The 24702-nt window shown below is 42.1% G+C and overlaps 1 protein-coding gene across 1 annotated transcript; it reads left to right on the top strand.

Annotated features, from left to right (window-relative positions):
- Window positions 1-309: 309 nt before the first annotated feature.
- On the top strand, window positions 310-23584 carry SYT8 (synaptotagmin 8). The gene is made up of 9 exons (XM_077321495.1): window positions 310-547; window positions 5245-5386; window positions 9959-10119; window positions 13050-13145; window positions 13638-13805; window positions 17431-17598; window positions 20592-20709; window positions 21619-21752; window positions 22862-23584. Exons 2-9 carry the CDS (start codon window positions 5278-5280, stop codon window positions 23093-23095), a joined length of 1188 nt encoding a protein of 395 aa, XP_077177610.1. The 5' UTR covers window positions 310-547; window positions 5245-5277; the 3' UTR covers window positions 23096-23584.
- Window positions 23585-24702: the final 1118 nt, after the last annotated feature.

Raw genomic sequence — 24702 nt, forward strand, 5'->3', positions numbered from 1 at the left:
CTCTTAATTAACTTTATATTTAATCACTTTTAAGAAAAGACCCATGGCAGGTGTCTTTAACAGAAAGTTGTGGACATATAAGAGATCTTTGAACCAAAAACCAGCCTTCCTATTCCAGCAAGCCCGGTCTCACTGTCACAAAATAGCACCAGAGTGCAAATGGCCATTTTGTTTCTCATGTTCCATGAGTTTGTTTGCTTTGTGCCCATGACGTGTGGATCTCAGGTGAAATTCGCATATCTTTGGGAGTGCCGTTGGTTACTTTTCTTTTACTGCAAAGATACATAGTTTAATGCCTGAGGTGGGGCCAGCCAGAGTCATTCCAATCAATCTGGTTTCTCGGCTGACAAAGAAGAATTTCAGGTTTGGTTTCTGCTTTACAAAGAAACAGCAGTCAATTGCTGCTGTGAGGGCCTCAACCTGCTGAGGTGAGGGTCAAGAGGCTTAGCCATGATGTGCTCTGTTCTGATTATAAAGCAAGGAGAGGAATCAGTTAAGACTCAGGAAGAAGGCTTCTGCTGAGTACAGTAAAGAGGAACTAAAAGAAGTAAGTGGTCATTCTTCCCTTTCTATAGTGCATAACAGTTTGATTTCTTAAAATTGACCTGTTATACCTCATTGACAGTTATAAAGTTAGTTTTTAAAACTGAAGGATTATATTATCAAAAATTAAATCTGGCAAAAACTGAAATGCATATAAACAATGTATCCTGAGAATTTCAAACTACTGCTACATATAATGCTTGATTAATATGGACCTTATTTTTAAAAATGGCCATTTCCCCATAGAGCTTGGTATGCTGTAAGTCCTGATGTAAGTTTGGCACATGAAGAAAGTGAGTGTGACTTTCATGCAATGATGAATAATTTGTTTGCCAGATATAACACTTTTAGTTTTTCAAGTACAGCCTTTAAAATTGTTTATTACTTTTTATTGTTGTCACCTACATACATGGGATTCTCTTTTTTTTCAGTATTAGGTAGCTGGTAGTTTCTCCTTCCTTCTGGATTTCTCTAATAAAACACAAGTCCTATCCTTATAACCACTACCAGTTTCCTGCCTTTTAAGATGATGGAATTGCAGGGAATCCTAGCCACCCTCAAACTTCATGTGACTTCAGTCAGATGGTCCAGCAGAAATTTCTTACTGCTGCCAGGAGGACGACCTGTTTGACAGTGACTGCATTAATACTAATCCCCAGACCAGTGACCTGCATCTGATGAGCATCACACTCTCAATGCACACAGATGTGCTATAAATCATAGCCATTTCAGCTGTGCTACAGTCTTATCATGCCCCTGAGGGCAAATGGGCACAACTCAAGACAGTAATTCTGTTTTAGTGGTCACAAGAATAATGTTGCGGCCTTCTCATGCCATACAATTTCCTTGTTTAAAATGTATGCTCTTACTCTGACAGCTCTTCCCTGTCATTTCACCCAGAGAGATCATTTTAGCTGTTGCCGCTGACTGGAATTGTATTTTGGATCCCACCATATACTTTTTTCCAGTGTGGCAATAATTATGCATTAACTTGGCACCAGCCGCTCAGGTTGCACCTATGCTTTTTAGAAGCAAGTGGCATATCTTCCACAGGCAAAACTCTTTCAGATTGCTAGTACAGTGACCATACAGTATATGACATCCAACGCCTGGAGGGATGGTCGCTGCAGATGTCATGTTTCTGGCTTTCATGAAAAAGAGGGAGAGTGGCTTGATCCCATCCCACTACATTAGGGACAAGACTTTAGGAATTAAAAGCATATGTAACACACTCCCAAGCTGCATTATACCCTATTTCCTTATTTTGTTTGATGCAATTTATAGCACAAAATTTAAAACACAATAATTAGAATAAAACTACTGAACCATGAGCAAATTGGCTGTAACATTAAACAGTATTGACCATTAATACAAGCATCCATATATTAAACAATCCACAGTGGTCTGGTCATGGTTTTGAGAGAAAGACTTCGCTTGCAGTAAGTAAGCCTGGTAAACATGAACTAAATGAATGTTCACCCCAGAGACACAGACAGATTTCACTATGGAGGACTGACCTTAATAAACTGAGGGCACTCTTAAAAGGAAATGCTGGAATGACTTAAACTAGTCTACAAGGCAGGATAAACTTTGCAGGAGGAAAAGGTACTTTTAGGCATTTTGAAACAGATGAAAAATGAGCAGGGAAAGGATTAAGTTCCATCCTTCTCTCCCACATCTTGTCACTCTAAAATGTCTTTTTCCAGAGCTGCTTTTTGGGGGATTCAGAACTCTGTTGTATGTGATATATAATTAGCTCTTGTTTTATGCTTCTGAATTTGCAAAATATGTGCGACGTGGGATAAAAGAAATAAGCATGTACAATGTATACAACGGGAAACAATGCCTTTATCATATTGCCTTCAGCTCTGTTAAAGACAATTTTCTGTCTTCTGTCTGTGCTCCTCCTCCAGCCCTTTGGGCAGACAAGGAAGGAGAAGAGCATTAGAAACTAATTTTCTGCTTGATTTAATAATGACATACTTAATGGGAGGGGCATTCATTTCTGACCTGATAAAGAAGCAATTAGTAGGAAAGTGTACTGCATTTTTCATGCACTCGTTCTTCACCATCAGCTGTATTTATTCTGGCATTTTGATACCATCCAGGCACTCTGCCCAAGGAAGCTGGGCACAGCTGGCTAATTCTGTTTCCGTAAAATAACCCGTTCGTATCTCTTCCTATGCTTTATGATGAGTCCTCAGGATGGCCCAGCAGGAGCCTTGGCATATTGGTCTCTTCTCTTGCTTTATTTCAAATGAGGTTTTTGCAAGGTGTTCCCAAGCCATGTAGAGAATTCCCTCAGTAATGGCAGCTGCTGCCTCAGGAAGAATGGCTGCTGCTAATGCCAGAGCAACAGGGCAAACATTCCCTTGTGCAGTGGGAAGTACAACCAGAAATCTGTTAATCACAAGCCAACACAAACTATGCTCATTCATACTGACAATGTGCTTTCTGAACACAAAGAGAATTATTTCAGCCTTACATTTATTTGTGCCCCATAGTCTTGTTTCCCTTTCCCAGGCCATGAGAGGACCAGAGAAACAAGAAAGTGACTTAGCAGATATACACCTGCCAGGGAGATCATCCAACCAGAACTTGCCAATATTTATTTTATTTATTTGTAATACACCTTGCTAAAAATTCAAGGTTGATTATAGGATAGGGCAGTCAGACAGCATAAGACAACCAATGAACAAGGCAATAGCATAGCAGGACAGGGAAGGTGGTCTCAAAGGCATGCATGACCAAGGCTTTGTAAGTGGTAAGCAGAACTCCGAATTGAACTTGGTAATCTATCAGCTGCCACTGGAGTGTCTGGAGAATTGGTGCAACTTGTGTGTTCTGCCTAGTGCCCAATAGTAACCAAGCCAAGTGGGGTTTCAGAGTTGGCTTCTATATAAAAATTTTCATTTTCAACCAACCATTTCAGAACTTCAGTTGTTTTGAGAGGGCTTTCTGGCCATATATCAGCATAGATGCCTGCATAGAGTATTTTGTTCCCTGGCGCTCCATCTGTTAGGCAGCTCTAAAGCAATAAATAAAGGCTGAAGCTCCCCCGCCCCATGCCATAAGAAGCCAACTTATTTGTCCCAAAAAGGTTAGAGGTAAGATAACACCTGTGAATAAGAAACAAACCTCTTTTCTGCTGTCCCTCACGCCTAATCTAAAATGAGCTGTAAATTTAGTTCTTATGTAGGGCAGGGACCCCCAGCCTTGTAATGAGTGGATACTGTTGGAATGTTAAAAACACTGAGTGGGTGCTACCACCAAATGGTTGTCATAGGAAATCAGCTTAGTCATCAAATACTGAGAGGTTTCAAGCCAAGCATCCATCTGTGACACAAATAGCTGTTTCCATATATGTGCTCCCTGCAGAAAGTAAGGTGATTCCTCAAGAATTTTTATGAAAGACTTACTAATCCAATGAGGTTAATAAGAAAATACATCAACACACCAGCCACACTGATTTGGTATGGCTTTTGTGAGTGTGTTCCTAAGGAGGAGTTTCATCTTCACACCTTATGCTGATTATAGAATGGGTGACAGGCATAGGCAGATACCTAGAATGGGGTTATACAGTATGCACTGAGGCAAATATCCGCTGTGTCCTATATTTTCTTTTTGGACAGGTTGTGCTAGTCTGTGGCAGCAAAACATAAAGAAGTCTTGGGCCAAGGAAGGAAGGAAGGAAGGAAGGAAGCTGAATTAGTCCTCCCTTTCCAAACATTTGGCTCCTCAAATTAGTAGGTTCACAGACTAATTAGTCGCTTAATGGGGGAAATATATATATATAGTTTAGGCCCCATTGAATGTATATTATGCATAAGGATAACATGATAGATTTATCTACTGCAACAGATCTACTGCAATAGTTCTGGTTTCTGGGGAAAGTATACCAGCAGTGTGGACTATAGTCCTAGTAGGCTGGTGTATGGGAAACACAGCTGGAACATCACCTGTACTCACTGTAACATCCTCTACTCAGCGAGTGGGCTGAGGAGGAAAAGGGCTGATCCATTCACACTGCTCATGCCTGATTTTCCTTAAGGACTTTCCTGAGGTGCCCTTTGAGTGCCAAGAATGTGTCTACATACTCTCTGCTGTGTCATGCCCATCACTAATGGTAATAGTTTCTTGTAACCACCGGCGGTCTCCTGCCCCAGTGAATCTACAAGAGCTGTTCAGAGTATTTGTCTGTCCCTGGCACCACCAGCTCTCCTTTTCTCCCCTGTGTCATACCCAATATTGCCCTAGTGACACTTGCAGTGTTTGAATACCCAGACTGTAATAATTGTCCAATCTGGCAATTGTGGCAGTTGCAATGCAGTTGCTACATATGTGTAGCTCTTTGAGGCTGACATGGCACTGGGAAATGGGCAGGAAGCTGAGGAAAACCTTTCCAAAAGAAGCTTGCCTGGTCTTGTTGTGGGAGACGGCTGTTTAAAGTTGACTTTAATAGACTTCCAAGTATTCAGAAATTCCAAATTAAAAAAAAAATACAAATTAACAATTAAAATGTTGGTGTTGTTACACATCCCTACTATTACTTCACATGTTCTAAGGCTGAACTCTTGGCACTGAAAATGGATTCTTAAACTGGGTTGAAATTAGGTCATTCAAAATTAACTGCATGCTTGGAAGAGGTTGGAAGACCATAGCCTAAGGATGGATAATGTTTGGCCTCATTTGTTTTTCCAGGTCATCTTTCCTGAGTCACAGCTGATAACAACAATGCCTGGTATCACCAGTGCTCCCACCAACCCCAATAGTACGACAGCAACTACTGTACTAACCACAGCTGAGCCTAGCTTCATTGAAGGTCTTATTAACAAAATCCCATGTGAGTAAATTGAATGAGTTGAGTGAACAGGAACTTTAACTTCAAGCATGGATTGCTTGATCTCTCCTTAGATCAATTTCTCCTTTATAGCCTCCAGAAGATGAAGACAGTGTTTTATTAACAATCACTCGAATTTTGGGAGAATTAGAGTAAAAGAAATTATGTTAATGAAATTGAATGTAATCATCTTAACCATTGGCCCTTAAACAAAGTTAAAAAGGCTATGTAAGCGGCCCTGTCCGGCCCAGAGAGCCATCCTATCTGAGTGGTGTCTAGGTCAGCAGGCCAATTAAAAGGGCCACGTAGGCCATGTCCGGGCCTAGACAGCCACCCTTTCCGGGTGGTGTCTGGGTAGTGTCTGGGTCAGCGTGCCAATCTGGATGTGCCCAGCAAAGCTGGGCACTTCTGGATTGGGATGGTCGCGCTACCTGGACAGCATGCGGATCATGGGCCCTCAGCTGAGGAGGACATGCGCCCAGCCCGGGGATGGCCGCGGCCTCGCTGGGGAGGAGAGGGCCGGAAATGGCTTCCCTGCGGCCCAGCAAGCACGCCCGGCACCTCCAAGCGCACCTGGCACAGGGAAGCTGCGGTCTCACCGGGGGGAGGGGGCCGGGGATCACTTCGACTGCACTTGGCACACCAGGGGGAAGCGGCTGCGGCATGGGGGGGGGCTTTCAAAGCTTGTTCTTATGAACGGGCTTCAAGGCTAGTTTATAAATATTTCTAAATTCCATGAGATGTAATGGAAACTATTTGTAACGGAGAGGTTAGAATTATAACACTTGCAACAATGACAGATTTGACTGTTGAGTTCTAATCAAACCACACTATTTTGACCAGCCCAAAATTCGTCCTTTTTTTCTGTCAACAGAGCAATGGTGCTGTAAGTTTGGTTAGCACAACTGGAAGCACAGCTTGATCAGTGAGGCAGTTTCACAGTACAGAAACAGGAAGTAGGAAGGAGCAGATTTGAGTGACTGGTGTAGTAGCAGTGGTTGGTCATGGGAAGTGCAGTCAAGTCACAGTGGATCTATGGTGACCCCGTGGAGTTTTCAAGGCAGGAAACATCCAGATGTGGTTTGCTATTGCCTGCCTCCATGGCATGACCTTGGTGGTCTTCCATTCAAATACTAGCCAGTGACAACCATGCTAAGCTTCCAAGCTCAGGCTAGCCTAGGCTATCCAGCTCAGGGTGTTGAAAAATGAGATCAAGGCTTTACTTCTTGGTTTTAAAGGTGCTATTGGACTCAAATTTTGTTGAACAAGTTTATTAGTTGCCATTGGGTATAGCAAATAAACTTTATTTGTATTAGCTAGAGCTGGCTGTAGACAAGTGGAAGGGAGGCTGCTTTAGAATAACATTCATTTGAGGCCTGTTGCTTTAAGAAAGGAAAGGATATTCTTTACTGTTAAAGCTGTGATAGGAAAGGTGAGACAGGTATTCCACCTAACTAGCATGTTGTCTTCTTGAAGACAGGGGAGGGAGAGAGCATGAGGAAGAGCAGCTTGAAGGAAGTCCCAAAGGAGAGTAATCTAGAGATAAACAAAGGGATGGGCACAGAACAGAAAGCAGACAGAAGGATTTGACCTGTACAGCTTAGTAGTTCGACTGCTACTCTCCCTCCCCCAGGACAGGTGTTCTTGCTGCAAAGAGATGTTTTATCATCCTTTACTTCTAACAGCTTTGAACTTAATTTGTGACACACAAAGAAAACTGTTCCCCTGCCTCTCTGCTATCTACTTTTACCCTTCAAATCATTCCTGGTATTTCTACATCTTTCATTTCCACTTCTTTCCTCAGCTACTGTTTACTTTCATCTCCCATTCATTTCTCCAGCCCTCAGCATTTCTGTCGGCTTAGAAAACCTGATTTCTTTTACCCTATTTCTTGCCAACACCAAGTAGGCTACATAAATAACTACTAGCTTATCCTGGCTGTATAACAGAGTTGCCAGGTCCCCACGAATACAGGGTGAGGGAGTGGAGGGAAGGGGTCAGGAAGAGATGCCAGATTCAAGTTTGGACATTTCTGGGGATTTGGAGATGAAGGGCCTGAATTTAGGAAAAGGAGGAACCTCAGCAGAAGTATAATGCCCTAATATAGGTCCTTCCAGTCCACCTTTGGACTGCTTTCCCTCCAGTTACTCATGGGCCGGTAAAGTGCCTGGACTTGACAGTTCCAGCTCCTGGGCTGTAAGTTTGACATGTCTGCCATAGAGCTGATCCTCCAATGCATCCATTTTCTCCAAATCATTATACCATATTTACACTCATTCTACTGGAAGCGCTGGCCTCCCTGATGGAATTTCACTAAATTTATCCCATCTGAGAGGTCTTATGATTCTTCCCTGCCCTTCTGATAAGATACAAAAAGAAAAGAAAAAAAGCCTGGGCAATACTTTTGTAGTAGTTTTAATACTACAAAAGTAGTATTTTAATACTACAAAAAATGCTACAAAAGTATTAATACTACAAAAGTATTTTGCTCTCAAACAATGTCTTCTCAATTCATTTTCACATTGGGTAGAATATTGTGCCCCAGAAAAATAATTATATCCCCCCAAACTCTTTCACTCCTAATTCCTGCCACTGCATTCTCATACCACTCTTGCTCCCTCCCATACCTCCCCATAAAGTATGTACCACCATTTTATAGAGAGACTAGTAATCAAGCCCGCTGCAGGGGAATGCAGCGGGCACTAGGTCCTACCTCAGTCGTTGTCGGCGGGCTGGTCGGCGACGGCGGTGGGCTGATCGGCTGCGGGCTGGTCGTCGTCGGCGAGCTCGTTTAGTTGGCGGCGCGCTGACGCGGCGAGAGGCGCTTTGCGCCTCTCGCCGCGTCAGCGCACCAGGCAGGGAACCCCCGGCAGCCGCGCTTCGCGCGACTGCCAGGGGCTCCCTCGGGTGGCGGCCTAACGCGGTGAAAGGCGCTTGGCGCCTCTCGCCGCGTCAGGCCACCAGGCAGGGAACCCCCGGCAGCCGCGCTTCGCGCGACTGCCAGGGGCTCCCTCGGGTGGCGGCCTAACGCGGTGAAAGGCGCTTGGCGCCTCTCGCCGCGTCAGGCCGCCAGGCAGGGAACCCCCGGCAGCCGCGCTTCGCGCGACTGCCAGGGGCTCCCTCGGGTGGCGGCCTAACGCGGTGAGAGGCGCTTGGCGCCTCTCGCCGCGTCAGGCCGCCAGGCAGGGAACCCCCCGGCAGCCGCGCTTCGCGCGACTGCCAGGGGCTCCCTCGGGTGGCGGCCTAACGCGGTGAGAGGCGCTTGGCGCCTCTCGCCGCGTCAGGCCGCCAGGCAGGGAACCCCCGGCAGCCGCGCTTCGCGCGACTGCCAGGGGCTCCCTCGGGTGGCGGCCTAACGCGGTGAAAGGCGCTTGGCGCCTCTCGCCGCGTCAGGCCGCCAGGCAGGGAACCCCCGGCAGCCGCGCTTCGCGCGACTGCCGGGGGCTCCCTGGGTCGGCGGCCTGACGCGGCGAGAGGCGGCTCGCAGTTCCTGGAGCTGGGAATCGGAGGGGCCAATCAGCAGGCGCTTCGCGCCTGCCGATTGGTCCCTCCGATTGTCTGTCGTGAGGAAGGGTCCAATCCGGACCCTTCCTCATCACGGACTAATCCCACCTCTACCCCCCTTACCGAATTATATAGTCCGTGGCGCCTGTGGCGCCACGAGCGGTTTAAAGATAGAGATATGGAATTGGAGTGATTTAATAAGAGGGAGACATAGTACAAATTGTGAGTAACAATGGATGGAATTAGGGAAGCCGAGCCTGAGGTAGAAGCTGGGGATCCCTTGGAATTATAGCTCAGGTCAGTTCCCCTGGAGAAAATGGCTGCTTTGGATGATGAAATTCATAACATTATACTCCACTGAGGTTCCTCCCTGTTTCGAATCCCAACCACTTCCGGCTCTACCCCCAAAGTGTCCAGGTTATTTCCTAGTCCAGAGCTGGCAACTGTAGTTGGAGTTCATCAATAATGTATGATCACATATGTGTATCTGAATATTTGTTTGTTTCCATTTAATCTTTTGACTTTGACAAAGTAAGGAGAGAAGAGAAATTATTTAGCAACTTGAAGCAATACCTATGAGGAAGTTGGTTTATTTTATGCAAATATATATACATATATGCTTTCACCCTTCTCTAAAAAGGGATTAAAATGAGTTTACAGTCTGTCTAACTGTGCCATCTGGTGGTAGCCATTATAACAACTGAAAATAAGTCTTCCACAAAGTAAAATTCCAACTGTATGTCTGAGTACTGTGGGATAAGCAAGCACATTAATTGGTTTATTTCTTTGTAAAAATTAATAGAGAAATGAATTAACATTATGGATGTTGAATTAGTCTCTTCAAGTTTCTAGGGACAATGATGTTCATGTGAGACAAATGGAGATACGGATATCACAATGTTTTGTTAGAAAATGAATGTGAGAAATGACCAGCAGAAAAATAGTTCATATTGTTCTGGTGGTTAGATATTATGAAGCTACATTCAGGATTTTTGAAGAAAATGTCTTTTAGACAAGATTGATTTACAGAGAGGTAACAATCCTTCTTTCTTGTTCCGAAACCTGTGGCAGTACCCAGATGGGCTCTCATAGCTATTGCTGTTGTGGTAGGCCTAGTCGTCCTCCTCTTCCTCATCTGCATCATTAAGTGCTGTTGCTGCAGGAAGAAACACAAGAAGAAGGAAAAACTCAACTTGGGTAGCATCAATGGCTCTTCCACAACAGCCAGTCTGGTAGGTTTTCCCCCCATTATAGCCCTTACTGTCTCCAGCAGCGGGCAAGCACCATCTCAGGAGCTGAGATGTCATTAAATGATATTATTATTATTTTAAGGCATAATTTGAATTAGATTTTGTCCTTTGTGGGAGTTTGGCTCAGTGATTCTTTCTCTCCAGCCTCAGCATAGCCTGGTGAGAGAGGATATTAAGAAACAGCAGAGTACACAAACAAAAGGCCAATTTTACACAAGCTATCAAAAATATCAGTAGATGGTAAGGTTAAGCAGTGTACAGTGCAATCTTATGCAGATTCACTTTACTTAAAACCAAACAAGTATACTTAGACTGGAGTAACTCTGCACAGTACTGCATTTATCTGAAACCCACTATTCTCTCATTCCTTGCCTACTGAGGAAAGCAAAATAACATTGAATTGAGGAAATTCAAATAATTAAAAGTACTTGAGGGACAGATTGATTGTAGCCAAAGGGAATGAGCAAATATTTAGGCAACAGTGTTACCAAAAATAGCCCTTCATGAATTATGATGGGGACTTAGATGGTTAAAGTGACAGGAACGAGAGGTTGGTTACAGTGGAATACTCCACCTCTGTATACTAGGTCCAACCCTAGGAACTCAGGCAAGGCAAATAAATAGTGAATAAAGAATCATTTGTTGTTTAGAAGAAACCCTAGACAATTTATATTAGCAGTTTAAGTAATAGCATACACACACTGACATTCAGAGAGAAATAAAGATTAATTGGAGTATAGATATACAATCAGAGCTGAAGTGGAGCAGATATTTTGAGGAGCACAAAGAGAAGGACAGACACAAGACCAGCTTGTGTCTGGGTCCTCTGTCTGGTACCAAGACACACTAAGGTGAGTTTGTGCCTTGCTTAAGTACCCAAAAATGTAGCCTGCAGGCTACCTGGCATGGGGAGGATGAGACAATGTGGTGAGGGGATTAGTGTGAAAAATGAAAAGGTTGCAACTTGCAACAGGAGTGATTTCGTGGGCTAGCATGAGACAAAGACTATAGGTGTGAGATAAGTGGTGAAATCCTGAATTTCCTGCCCAGGTGACCATAAGTCATGGTGTGCAGATCAGGGAGACCAGATGGTCTCTGAATAGAAGATTAAAAATTACAATGAACCTTGATAGCTCAATGTTGTTATCAGGATGGGAAACAGAGGAAAATGACTTACTGCCCCGGGTAGAGACCTGAAACAGAAGGAATCTTGCCATGATTAATGGTGCATCTGTCTTCCATTAACTTGCTAATATGATCTCTGGCAAGGGGGCAGGGAGAGAACGACCAGCCCTAAATTTGTTTCCAATATTTCCCAACCTACTTCCCCTGGATGAGGTGGCATCAGGCCATGAGTACAATTGCAGGGTCTGGCTGTGTGTAGCCATTCTTGAACCAATTTCCTGGGTTAAACAATGACATACTATGTACCTCCCTATACTTGATGAAGTTGCAGAAGGGAACTGCAAGACATATGCTGTCTGAGAATTCAGGGAAGAAAGGCACCTCTAATACGGTGGGGTTCTCTTGGCTTTACAATAGATGCCAGGATATCTATTATGGGCAAAGACGTCCTTTGCTCTAAGAAACCCAAATGTGGCCTGCTAGGATATATTTCTCAGCAAAGTGAAGATATCCGGAGGTAGGGCAGAGTAGAAAGTTTCTCAGAGGCTAGGTAGTATTAACGCTGCACTTGCTATGAACACCAATTAAATCTGGTTTGGAAAAGACAATACAGGAAAAACAAGCCACCTTGCAGAATGTTTGGGAGCAACCAATATGACAGTGGGCTACATCTTTAATGTGTTCTCTTTCTGCTGCAGCCCTGCCAAAGTCCATTTTTTCATTGTATGTTTCCATTATGTCTGCCCCTTATTGTTCCACTCCCATGCACAGAGCACAATAATGATATTTTTCATTGCCCATGATGTGTAAGTCATATATTATATCTTACATATTAGTAAGGATAAGCTTGAGCCAGTTCATGAACCAAGAGCCAGTTCATGATAAATTTTGGCCGGTTCATGGTTCACAAAGTTAAGTTTATGGCAGATCAACCAGAACAAACTTCCTGTGAATTTTCAAACTGTGGAGGTTCATGAAGTTTGTGATTGGAGACATTTCCAGACAGATTGCCACAAAATGTTTACATAACTTCAAAGCAACAACTTGGAGGGCATATAGAAGAATATTCGGGGAGGTCCCTGTGACTTTTATGTCTCTAGCTTGCACATGATCCTTTTTATACACTCCTGAGCCTATGCCTGTCAAAATTCCAGCTGACAGGAGGTCATTTTGACAGGAGCAGGTTTAGGACGATCCGGAATATATAGAACAAATCCTATGTAATTTAGATTCCAAATTTAGATACCAAACTACCCTTCAAGTCCTCTACTTGCCCTCCAAATTTGATGTCTCTAACTTGCATAGGATCTGTTCTATACAATTCTGAATCTCCTGAACACAATGTCACAATGCCTGTCATAATGACCACCATTTTGACAGGCACAGGTTTAGGAGTGTACAGAACAGATCTTGTGCAAGCTAGAGATACCAAATTCAGAGGGGACCTCAAGCTGACTCTACCTACCCTTCAAGTATGAGGACTGCATTTACAGTGTGTGCCATGGTACCCTGAAGAAGTGCTTTCTGAGGAAATGACAGGCAGCTTCTTTGGGGGCTGAAATTTCAACCCTGTAAATCCAGTGCTCACCAAACTTGGAATGCAGGTAGAAGACAATTAGCTGTAGATCACCCTCAAGATTGGTGTCTCTGGAATGCAAGCAGAGACTTACTGTCCAAGAGACAACTTGATATAGAAGTACAGCATACAGAGGTGATTACTTCTTTGTTCTGAATTGGCCAGATTTATAACTTTACTTTAAAGACAGAGTACCAATTTCTTGACGTAGGTTCAGCCTGATACGGAAGACATAGAGTGTGGCCTGGAGGATGAGAAGCGTGGACGGCTGCAGTATTCCCTGGAATATGACTTCCAAAGCCAGGAGGTATAATTTGCAAATCCAGACTTAAATATTTATACAATACTGTTTTATGGCAAAATTACAGTGTCTCCTCAATGACCTTTTCTCCTTCTCTCAACATTTCATATCATTTTTGTATAGCTGACCATGTAAATTGCTCCTTCACTTCACTTTATTCCCCAAACCAGCAGTAACTAGTATGCTGATATCCTTTTAAATTGGCCCATCACTGCACAGGATTTCAGTACAATCGGATATCTGAATGTGCCTGAAACAAATGGCTATTCATATGATTCCCTCCTGTTCCCTTCTATTGTGAACAGCTTTATCTGTTTTTCTTTTTATAATTAGAAACCCCTTTAAACTGTTAAAGAAGTTCAAAGAGGCTAACAATAGCTAGCAACTTCTATGGTCTTCTCAGTTCCATATCTTACTTCCTTTCCCCATTCCAGTAGCTGGTTTCTACAGTACACAAACTTAATGCTTGTTAATATCTCAATATGGATACTTTTAAAGTTGAAGGTTGGAGTAAAGCAAGCTGCAGATCTGAAAGCAATGGACAGTGGAGGTACTTCTGATCCCTATGCAATTGTCTATCTAACATCGGATATGAGAAAGAAGTTTGAGACAAAGGTTTATCGTAAGACACTCAACCCTGTTTTCAATGACAGCTTCATTTTTCAGGTAGGAATAGCTATGTATGCTGGAGTTTAAAAAGTGTTTTGTAGCACCTTAAAGACTGACAAATGTTTTGTAGCCTAAGCTTTTATGGACTCATGTGAGCCATGTTTTTCAAATGCATCTAAGGAAATGGGTTCTGCCTCATGTAATTTCTGCTATACCAAATGTATTATTATTATTTATTGGATTTTTATACCACAATTATCCTATGTTGGGTTTGAGGTGGTTTATAACATGGTAAAATATATAAAACAGTGTAACAGATTTGAAAATTAAAGTTAAAATGAATCAGTTCACAAGTTTAATTATCTATCTAACTACCCCCACCCCCTCCTAGCCATCATTTTTCTTGCCTGTTCCTTGATCTCATCAGGTCTCTAACATCTCACAAACTAAGAAATCCAAAATTCTCTGTTAGCTCAATGGTCCATTTCTGTTTGGTTTAGTATTATATACTTGTATACAGGCTATACCTTAGGTAAAAGAATCCAGTGGCTTGATGTAATTTAACCATATAAACAGCCAATGGTCATATAAAGAACATAACTGACCTGTCTAAAGCAAGTTCTATTGTAATCAGTGGGACTTAATTGCCATATAATGTGTTTAGGATCAAAGTGCAATTGCCATATAATGTGTTTTGGATCAAAGTGCAAGCCATATTCTCAACAACAACAACAGACCCTGGAAATTTACCATTATATAGGCAAAGTATTTTGGGTTGATGAGCATATGGCATGAAAAATCTGATATTATGCACTGTAATTATATACTTTTAATGTAGGAGCAGAAGAACACTTGTTATTTATCTCCAAAAGTTATGGGAGGGCAGCCAAAGTACAAAAAAGGGACTTAATAATGACCCAAAGATGAGAGACCTCAAGATGGCGCCATAAGAAAGCTGGACTTCAGTTCAGCTCTTAAGCCATGCCGAGGGTCAGGGGCTTATGCACCTGGCAGACCTGAACAGATACGCAAATCTGCTCACCGGTTGCCCCAGGAACCGGGAACGGTGACCTGAGGGTCCTACAGATCCGTAGGGAGAAGCAAGATCTCCCTGGATTAATAGCGGCTTGAGCTCAAGGTCAAGATGGCGTCTTTGTCGCAAACAACTTTACAAGCTTGAAACGACCAGCCGACCTCACATTCTTCCCAGACCATCATTTACCAGATCGATAGGAGCAGAAGCTGACAGAAGCTGGAACCTACAACAGTAAGAATTGAAAGCTTTCTGGCTTTTCTCTCTCTCCTCTCACAAGCTCTTCCCTCCCCCCCCTCAACCAATTTACAAGCGAATTCCTTCTTTCCCCGAGTGAGAGACTCCCAGCTAATTACACCCATTAACCAAACAAAGAGAGTGCTTTGAAGATTTATGGGTGAACGTTCAGTGGGAGAATTTGACTTGATACGGAGATCGACAAACTGATAATTTGGGATCGCTCGTGCTCCCGCGAGACCTCACGAGACTTTCTGTTTATAGTTTGTGTCTGCCTAGAACTATGGAAGAATTAACAACTGGAGAATTAACAAAGGCACAGCTTCTCTATCTGTTATGCAAAGGAAACTCAGAGATACTGAAAGCAGTCAATAAGCTGGAAAAGGAAATTCGTGGGACTAAGGGGGAGCTTTTGGATGGAGCCCAAGATCCGGAGAGACCAGCTGATGACGCAGCTCAGCTAACAGTAAATCAAGTGAAACTTCAATGTCTGGAAGTTAACCAACTGGAGGGAGAGAGTGCCAGAGATGTAAAAACCCAAAGTATCTTTAAAGAACCTGGGAAAACAGATTCATGGAAGGAAAGTACCAAAAACCTGGAAGTCTATTCAGAGCAGGAAATGACTTGGATCAGCAAAATAAAAAGAGTCTATTCAAAAGCGACAGCAACTAGGAAGCTATCAGGAGATATTTCTGTGCGACCAGAGGAAGAGATCCAGATTGACAAAGGATTCAGAGCCCCCTCAAAGGCGATTACAAGCAAGAATCAAGCAAGAGATTTCTCTGGCCCTGACAGAAGGACAATCAGAAACACTCTACTATGGAAAAAAATACAATTTCATTTTCTGCGACCACCTGAAAGATGAGCTGAACAATGGAGTACTCTCCTGGCTTCTTGTGAGAAAAAAAAAAAAAAAGCAGTAGCAACCTTTAGGACAGGTCTAATATATGAAGGGAACTGACTTTATATCACTTAAGACAATAATAGAATATATCCTTATAATAGATTATACCTTCCTATGTATCAACAACTACTTTGTTAAGAAAGATGGTAATAACTCCTAGATCAGGATTAATATGCGATGGGAATTGAATATGTATGTTAATATGTATGCCAAAAGAGGATGACAAACCATATTTTATAGGCATTAACAAGACAACAGTAGTGAAGGAGACTGACCTAATATCATTTAAGATAATAACAGAATGTATTCCTATAACAGATCTCATATGTATTAACAATCACTTGGCTAAGAAAAATGGTAAAAACTTTTAGACTAGGAATAATATGTGATGAGAACTAAATATCTATGTTAAAAGAGATGGCAAACCATATCAACTGGTCGCTTTTTCTTTACAACTTCTCTGTAAATGCTTTATATAATAATAAACAATAAAATTATCATAAAAAAAATAATAATGACCCAAAGATAAAGCATCTTTGTTATGAAGATGTAACAACATGATGGATATCTATAACATTATAATGTATAGAGAGAGTGACAAGATAAAGTTCTCTCAAAAAAACTCTAATGCTTGAGACTAGAAGTAGGTTCAGGATCAGTAAAAGGAATTATCTTTCCACAAAATGTTTTATATTACTGGATTTAGTGTTGCACAATGTGGCGATAACTGTCAGTTTACCTGGGTTTAAAAATCAGTTTATACATTCCATTACTCAAGAAAACTAAACATGGAATCTCCGTATTCAAATGCTGTACATCTTGAGTACCTGGGTGCTGGGAACAAATGGCTAGAAGATGACTCAAGTTCACTTGATTATCTTCCTTGGGGAACTGTTTGGCCCATTGTTTTGAGACACAGTACTGGTTAGATAAGAGCCTCTTGTGGCGCAGAGTGGTAAGGCAGCAGAAATGCAGTCTGAAAGGTCTGCCCATGAGGCTGGGAGTTCAATCCCAGCAGCCGGCTCAAGGTCGACTCAGCCTTCCATCCTTCCGAGATCGGTAAAATGAGTACCCAGCTTGCTGCTGGGTGGTAAACGGTAATGACTGGGGAAGGCACTGGCAAACCACCCCGTATTGAGTCTGCCAAGAAAACGCTGGAGGGTGTCACCCCAAGGGTCAAACATGACCCCCGGTGCTTGCACAGGGGATACCTTTACCTTTACCTTTACTGGTTAGATACTGGTTTAGACCAATTTGGTGAGGTAATTGTTTCATTCTTTCATTCTTAAGATAAGTATGTAGTTATATAAAGTACACAGGGCCTGCAATTCTATGCACACTTACCTGGGAGTAAATTCAATTGAATCCAGTAGGATTTATTTCTGAGTATACATGCCTAGGTTTGGACTGTAATTTTTTCATTAAACCCATATAACTTTCAAACTGAATTGATCCCATTAGAGGATTTTGTGTATCAGATTCTTTTCTCCTTCTTGCTATCTTCCCAGATACCCCACGGAGACGTAGCTGAATCCACCCTAGTGATGCAGGTGTATGATTTCAATCGCTTTTCCAAACATGACATCATTGGTGAGATGCGGCTGCCTCTTGGGGACATTGACTTGCAACATGTTATTGAGCAATGGCATGAGCTCACTGCAGCCAGCAAGATTGAGGTTGGTATCTAAGGCAAATAGGTGATAAATCCTGCTCGTTAGAGTGGACTGCAAAAATATCCTGTTATAATCACACTCATAGCATTGTTTGTTGAATCCTCATTATTCCCATAAAGAGGCAACTTCTTGTGCAATTGGGGGAGAAAAGTTAGAGGTGAAGTTTCCTGCATATATGTCTTATTATTAAGCAACAAAATATAATATGATGAAAGTAAGAGTATGTTCAGGTGTAGGCACATGTCACAGTAAACAACAGTTTGTCCCTGAGGGGCATGACAGAGCAGTACTAAAGGCTACAGATTTTGAGAAGCCTTGAATCATACTCAAGATATCGAAATGAAAGAACCTAGAAAAATTGGAGTCTAAGGTTTTCCATACCAGACAATTTTCAGATGTTCTTCATATGTGAGGATGGGTACCCTATAAACACTGCAGATTTGGCATCTATGCCTGTTATGGCTGAAACTCTGTTCAACGTGACATCTGAATGCAGCCACAGGTTTAATAAAGGCCACCATAGCCTATAAATGTTAAACCTTAAAAATTTCAGAAATATTTGGGCACTGTGATCTCAGAAATTATGATGAAGAAAAACTGTTTCTTTTCACTACTCAAAGGAGTCTCAAAGCAGCTTACAATCACCTTCCCTTCCTCTCCCCACAACAGACACCCTGTAAGGTGGGTGGGTGCTTTTCTAAAAGAAAGGTTTCCATACACAGGCTTCTATAGGAGCCCTGCCTTGTGACCAGGAGGGAAGCTCTTTTCCTTCAATCTAAGAATAGGGGGCAGTCTGCAGTTGCTTGGTGGTGAGGAACTGCACTTGAATCCTCAGATACTTTTCTTTTATTATATAATGCTACTTTCATAGCTATATTTTTAAACAAGAGACTTCACCAAAGATGGAAGAAGGCAGTGATAAATGGGTGTGGTTAAAGGAGGAGTCACGGAATTACAAAACCAAGAATATCCACATGATACTCTTTTTTTTTCTCCCACTAGATAAGTCAACTTCAAGCTTTGTATCTGGTCACACATGTTACATATGTTTGAGGGTCAGAGAACAACTTTTGTAATAAAAATCCCCATTGCCATACTTCAGTCCCTTTTCTTAGTCAAGGTGAGTAACCGGGTGCTGGCTGAAAAGGGCTGAAGTGACCACAGGAAACAGCCCTCAAGGCTCTGAGTCACAAGAGCTATGCATCTGCCACTACTGACCTTAAGAACAGGCAATGATAAGCAGCTGCCTAGAGACATTCTTTCCTGTAGTCTGCACAGCAGATGGTGAAAGACATTTCCCTCTTAAAAGCTGTCACAGTCCTCATAGATTTTCTGATTGGGAGGAGGCAAAGGTGAAAGAAGGACAGGAGCTCAAAGGCTATAGAAAGGGAAGAAAAGGACCAATTACAGGGAAGGGATTTAAGAACAACTAGAGTGCCCCAGCATGCAGTCCATTAAACCTGGCACAGATATGAGAAAAGCTCCTAATAACTTGCTAATAACTTCCTTGCAGCATTAGGGCCTCTATCAGCCCCTGGTGGAAAGATAGATTGTTTAACTTTTTGACCACTCATCAAAGCCTTGATTATATGAAATGCAATTAAATCATATTAGAATGACTAATCTGGGATCATCGGCAAGAGTATCCTAAGTAGTAGAGAGCTAGGTACTCTGAAAGGTTTTTAAAAAAGTGACAGACTCCACGTTTGTTGTGTCTTCAAAGCAGGATTTGATGGTAGTGGTTACTCTGAGTCCATTGCTCATGGGTCCAATGGATTCCTCCACAATTACTGGTATAACGTGGGGAAAAACTGGTTTTCAAAATCCTCCCTGAGTCTATTTTGATAAAACGCATGGAACTTAAACACCAAGAAGCTAGAAAACATAAGTTTATGGTTAAGGTCACTGTCTGAGAGGAAAATCTGGTGGGACCCCCTCTTGGCGTTAAAGGCAGCAGTATGCTAGGGTCAACTAATGGATGTTTATGGGGGTGGACAGATAGTTGATTCATACTGCCATGTTTTCTACTCATAAGTTGTAATTTTTATGCCCTGTTTTTAATTTTTAATGGGATTTTATTGGGTTTTTTAAATAATATTAATGGACTGTTTTAACCCAGCATGAGCCATTCTGGGAGTAGCAAGGAATAAAAATCTAAATAGTGGTAGTAGTAGTAGTAGTAGTAGTAGTAGTAGTAGTAGTAGTAGTAGTAGTAGTAGTAGTAGTAGTAGTAGTAGTAGTAGTAGTAGTAGTAGTAGTAGTGATGATGATGATGATAGAACAAAAGCCTTTTTTGATCCTCCAAATCCCCTGAGGAAAGACTGCAGAGGCTAGGCCTTTTTAGTGTTGAAGAAGTATGATGCCCTGCCAGCAAGCTTCCCATAGCATCTGGCCACTGCTGGAGACTGAATGATATGATAAATTCTCATTTGATCAGAGACAGATTCTATGGACTTGCTTTTTTGCAGAAATTATCTAACCCACTAGAGAGCGCTATGGGACAACTATGGTGGCAAATGGGGACCATATTATAAATGGTACATAAATTTAATCTGAGCATCCTAGCATGAAACTGTATTTGCTATTTTTGTTCAAACAAACAAAAAACACTGTAAAATATAGATTAGGGATTACTGCTCTTGTTGATATGAAGAAGTCAGCGATTCTCAGTGCTGATTGGCTAGTGATTTCATAAAGCCATGTCCTTTGAGCAGGTTTTTTCCACCCATTTTTAAAATGCATATACTAAAAATCAAGTGACAAATAAATATTCAATGTAATAAATTTACATGGACGAAACTGGAACATATCCTTGTTCTTGTCTGGAGTTACTTTTTCATCTCTTTGTTATCTTCTGAAATCTAGGGGGGGAACTTCTGGGGTAGAGATCATGGTCTCTAGACAATCTTCTGGCATTCTTAGGTGGGCTTCTAACTGACTAGAAAGACATTGCATTAATTTTTACCCTTTCTTCCTGTCTTTTCTGTTTATGATAGCAAGAGCGCCTTGGGGAGATATGCTTTTCACTCAGATACGTACCCAGCACTAGCAAATTAACTGTGGTCATCTTAGAAGCCAAAAAACTCAAGCGGATGGATGCACATGGGTTGTCAGGTAATAGGGAGGGATAGCTGGAACTGACTGTGTGGAGTAAAAGAAAATGGAGCAGATACAAAGGCCCGCTAATGAGCATTGCTCAGATAAAGTCTGTAATCACATTGAGACTCCTTGACCTAATGTGGCATGCTGAAAACCATGCCAGATTTCTTGACCTGAATTTCTATTAGTCTTGTAAAGGTCTTGGATATGAAAAAGATAAACTCGTAGCATGTGTTGCTAAGTTTCTTGCTTTCTTATCGCACTGCTGGAACAAGAATTTTTTTTGTCTTCTATCTTAAGAAAAGGGCACTAATCTTGTATCATACTTTAAGCAAGTTTTTTATTTTGGGAGCTGATGGGAATTTCTCTCCTCCACCTTCAAAATATTAGAACCATCACTTTGATCTCATCACAATAAAATCAGAGTCCAGTAGCACCTTTAAGACTAGCAATGATTTATTCAAGGTGTGAGCTTTTGAGTGCATCACTTTAACCTTTCTGTCAAATCATCCTGAAATACCATGACCTGCCCAAGACCACTCAATTAATTAGTTGGTGAGAAGTAGATTAAAACCTGGATGTGCCTATCTAAACCTGATACTTTAAGTCACTATGGAAGTGATCCTAAATGTTATTCTATTGTGGTTACTCCCAGGAAAGAGTCTTTAGGATTTCAGCTTGTAGCATCCAAGCTTGCAGTCTATGGACCAAGTATGATGAAGGAGCTAGGATGCACCACAAAGTCCAAAAGACAAAAAGTGGGTTATATGAATAAACCCTTGTGGAAGGTTAATGTCTGGAGAAAATCATTCCATTATGAATTAAATTACTTAAGAAGAGCTGCATGGTGGGGATTTTGAAATGCAGGGTTTTTTTTTTATTGTAACACTAGTTAACTTCCTTTATTCCTGTACTCCAACCCAGATCCCTATGTCAAAGTGCAACTTACTTTGAACAAAAAGAAATGGAAGAAAAAGAAGACAAGTATAAAGAAAAACACATTAAGTCCCTACTTCAATGAGGCATTTGTTTTTGAAGTGCCCTTCAGCTTGATTCAGGTTAGTCCCCCTATGGCGTCATTCAAAAGCAGATTCTTAGAAGGGAATTATTAACTTAGACTGTGGTTCTTCTAACTCAACAGTCCCCAGCCTTTTTGAAGCTGTGGGCACATTTGGAATTCTGGCACAGTATGGTGGGTGCAGCCACAAAATGGCTGCCATGGGAAACAGAGCCCACCCATACAATGGCTGCCACAGCTTACCTTCATTTACATAGCAAAGATCCTTGTGTTGTTGTAGCAGCTGCTGATGATTTTTTTTTAAAAAAAATCTACATTGTCAGTCAAATCTCCAGTAGCCAATTAGAAGCCTTGTAGGGCAAGAGCCCCACATGGCCCTCACCCATTTTCAGTAAAACACTTGGCTGGCACCCTGGTGCTCATGGGCACCATACTGAATTATGCTTACATGGCCCTGACCCGGATGGCCCATGACAGCCTGATCTAAAGAACATAAGATGAGGTTTGCTGAATCAGGCCAGTAGTCTATCTGGTCCAGCGTCCTGTCTCACACAAAGCCCAACCAATTCCTCTGGACAGCCAGCAACAGGGCATAGAGGCCAAGATCTTACCCTGATGTTGCCTCCTGGCTCTGAGATTCAGAGGCTTAGTGACTCTGAATGTGGAGGTTCTGTTTAGTCATCATGGATAGTAGCTGCTGATAGACTTTTATCCTCCATTAATCTAATCTTCTTTTAAAGCTATTGATTCCTGTGGCCATTACTACATTCTCTATGGTGGTGGTGGTGGTGGTGGAAAGTGTAGGATTTTAAAGGGGAAGGCAAGAGACGTGCAGAGGTGGTTTGCTATTGCCTGCCTCTATGTCTTAACCTTGGTAATCTGTCCACTTACTAGCCAGTACTAACCCTGCTTATCTTCTAAGATCTGATGAGATCAGGCTAGTCTGACCTTCTGAGACTGTAGCAGGGTTTAAACTGCTATAGGAAAATAGTTCTGTTAGCTGAGTCTTATTCTGAGTAAATGCATATGTTATACCATATCTTTAGTGTGTGTGTGTGTGTGGAGAGGGGAAATTTCCCCTGAATTCATTTCTTCTTCATTATCTCTCCTTTGCCTCTCCTTGTTTTGTGTCTTTGTGTTTTCTTTTAGAATGTAGACTTGGTGATTTCAGTCTGGGATCATGATAAAATGACCAAGGATGACCAGATTGGCAAGGTGTTCTTGGGCTGTAGAGCTACAGGCAACCAGCTGCGTCACTGGTCAGATATGCTAGCCAATCCCCGCAGGCCAGTGGCACAGTGGCACAACCTACAGCCAGTGGAAGATGTTGACAAAACCTTGGGTCTGAAGTCTCGCTTCAAGCTGCCAATGCCCCACAGCTAAAGCAGAAATGTTCTCTGTAGTCCTCTCTGACTTGATAAGGGAAACATCTATACATTCTAGGATCAAAGGAAAAGTTTGCAAAAATGAGCAGATTGCCTAAATTGCAGAAGATAACAGCCTGAGCTGCATAACATCTGGATCCTTTAGAAATGTAGCTTCAGGCATGCTGAGCATGAGAATTAACCACGGGCCAAGCAAAGGGCAGTTTGTTATGTCTGCAATACTCTTTCAGACTGATAGAGACGCACATGGCAGTATTTCCGATACATGCTGTGGTCATGGAAGACTGGATTGAAAGTGATGCGGGGAAGGCAGCCTGTGTACTTCTGTGGAGCAACTGTTTTTACCAGGCCTAAAGAGAAGGGAACAATTTGGACGGAAACATAACTGTAGTCAATGTCATTACCCTTGTTAATATTTTACCATTTCAGCTACAGAGACACTCATTAATAAAGGGCTTGTTAAGGCAACAAGCAAATACTTCTTTCAGCATTGCTACTAACTATTTAAGCAGATTTTAGAAGAGTTTTTTTGAACGAGACAAGGTCAACACTGAAGGTGTGTATATATATAGACTGTATGTGTACGTATGATGAGCAAACAAATTGTATTTTTCTCCAGAGATGACAGGGATCACACCTGGATCAGTTCCACTTCACTTGAGATTCATTATGACTTGGTTTATGCCTCATTATCAGTTGGGCTGCTTTTAGATGGGCTATTTCTCAGGTGGACACATGCCATTTAATGACTCCCTAAGTCCATACATTATACAGGAACTCTGCCAACCCCTGTACTCATTATTGCTGGTCCAACAAGAACAGAGCGGATTTAGCAGAGTTATTTTGATAACCTGATCCCATATTCCAGCCATGGATTATGAAGGGATATTTTTATAAAATCCTGCACAGTTCTGTGTGTCTTTAATTTTCTGTATCAGTAGGTACTGTTTTCTACACTTATAGTTAAGCAGTTATGGTGCTAAGAAATCTATAGCTTTTTTGTGATGGTACTCACCAGTCCTGAGTACTGGCACTTTATTTTGTGGGGAAGTTCTGAAAGGGGAATTCATGGAAATAAGTGCAATCTTAGACCATTTATGCACTGGGAACTTCACTGTCCCAGCTCTTGTGCAGGAGCACAAATTGGGGGTGGATAAGGTGCATCAGGCCAAATGCTCCCCCATGTGGATGCAGGAAGAGGTGGGGCAACCTGCTACAACTAAAACTCCAGCCTGCAGCTTGACATGAAACCTCCAGTGCGTAAACGGTCTTATATATGAGATACCCCCACTTTTTGAAGAAGAGTTGGTTCTTATATGCCGCTTTTCTCTACCCGATGGAGTCCCTAAGCGGCTTACAATTCATGTATACAACAGACACAAATGGTTCCACATAATTACCCTGAGACACGTGTGATTTTTGCATGTATAGAAGCCGTCTACACGTGACAAGCCTGATACAAAGACAAATTTATGTAAAGCAAGCAGGGAGGGACTATCATTTATCTGAAAAACGTATTCTCTCTGCAGACAGCAATGAGCAACTGCACTACAGCACAGATGGAAGGGGCATCATATATTGTTAAAATTATTCCTCTTTAATTGC

The sequence above is a fragment of the Paroedura picta genome, chromosome 2 (genome assembly GCF_049243985.1).
Source record: "Paroedura picta isolate Pp20150507F chromosome 2, Ppicta_v3.0, whole genome shotgun sequence".
Classification (NCBI taxonomy): domain Eukaryota; kingdom Metazoa; phylum Chordata; class Lepidosauria; order Squamata; family Gekkonidae; genus Paroedura; species Paroedura picta.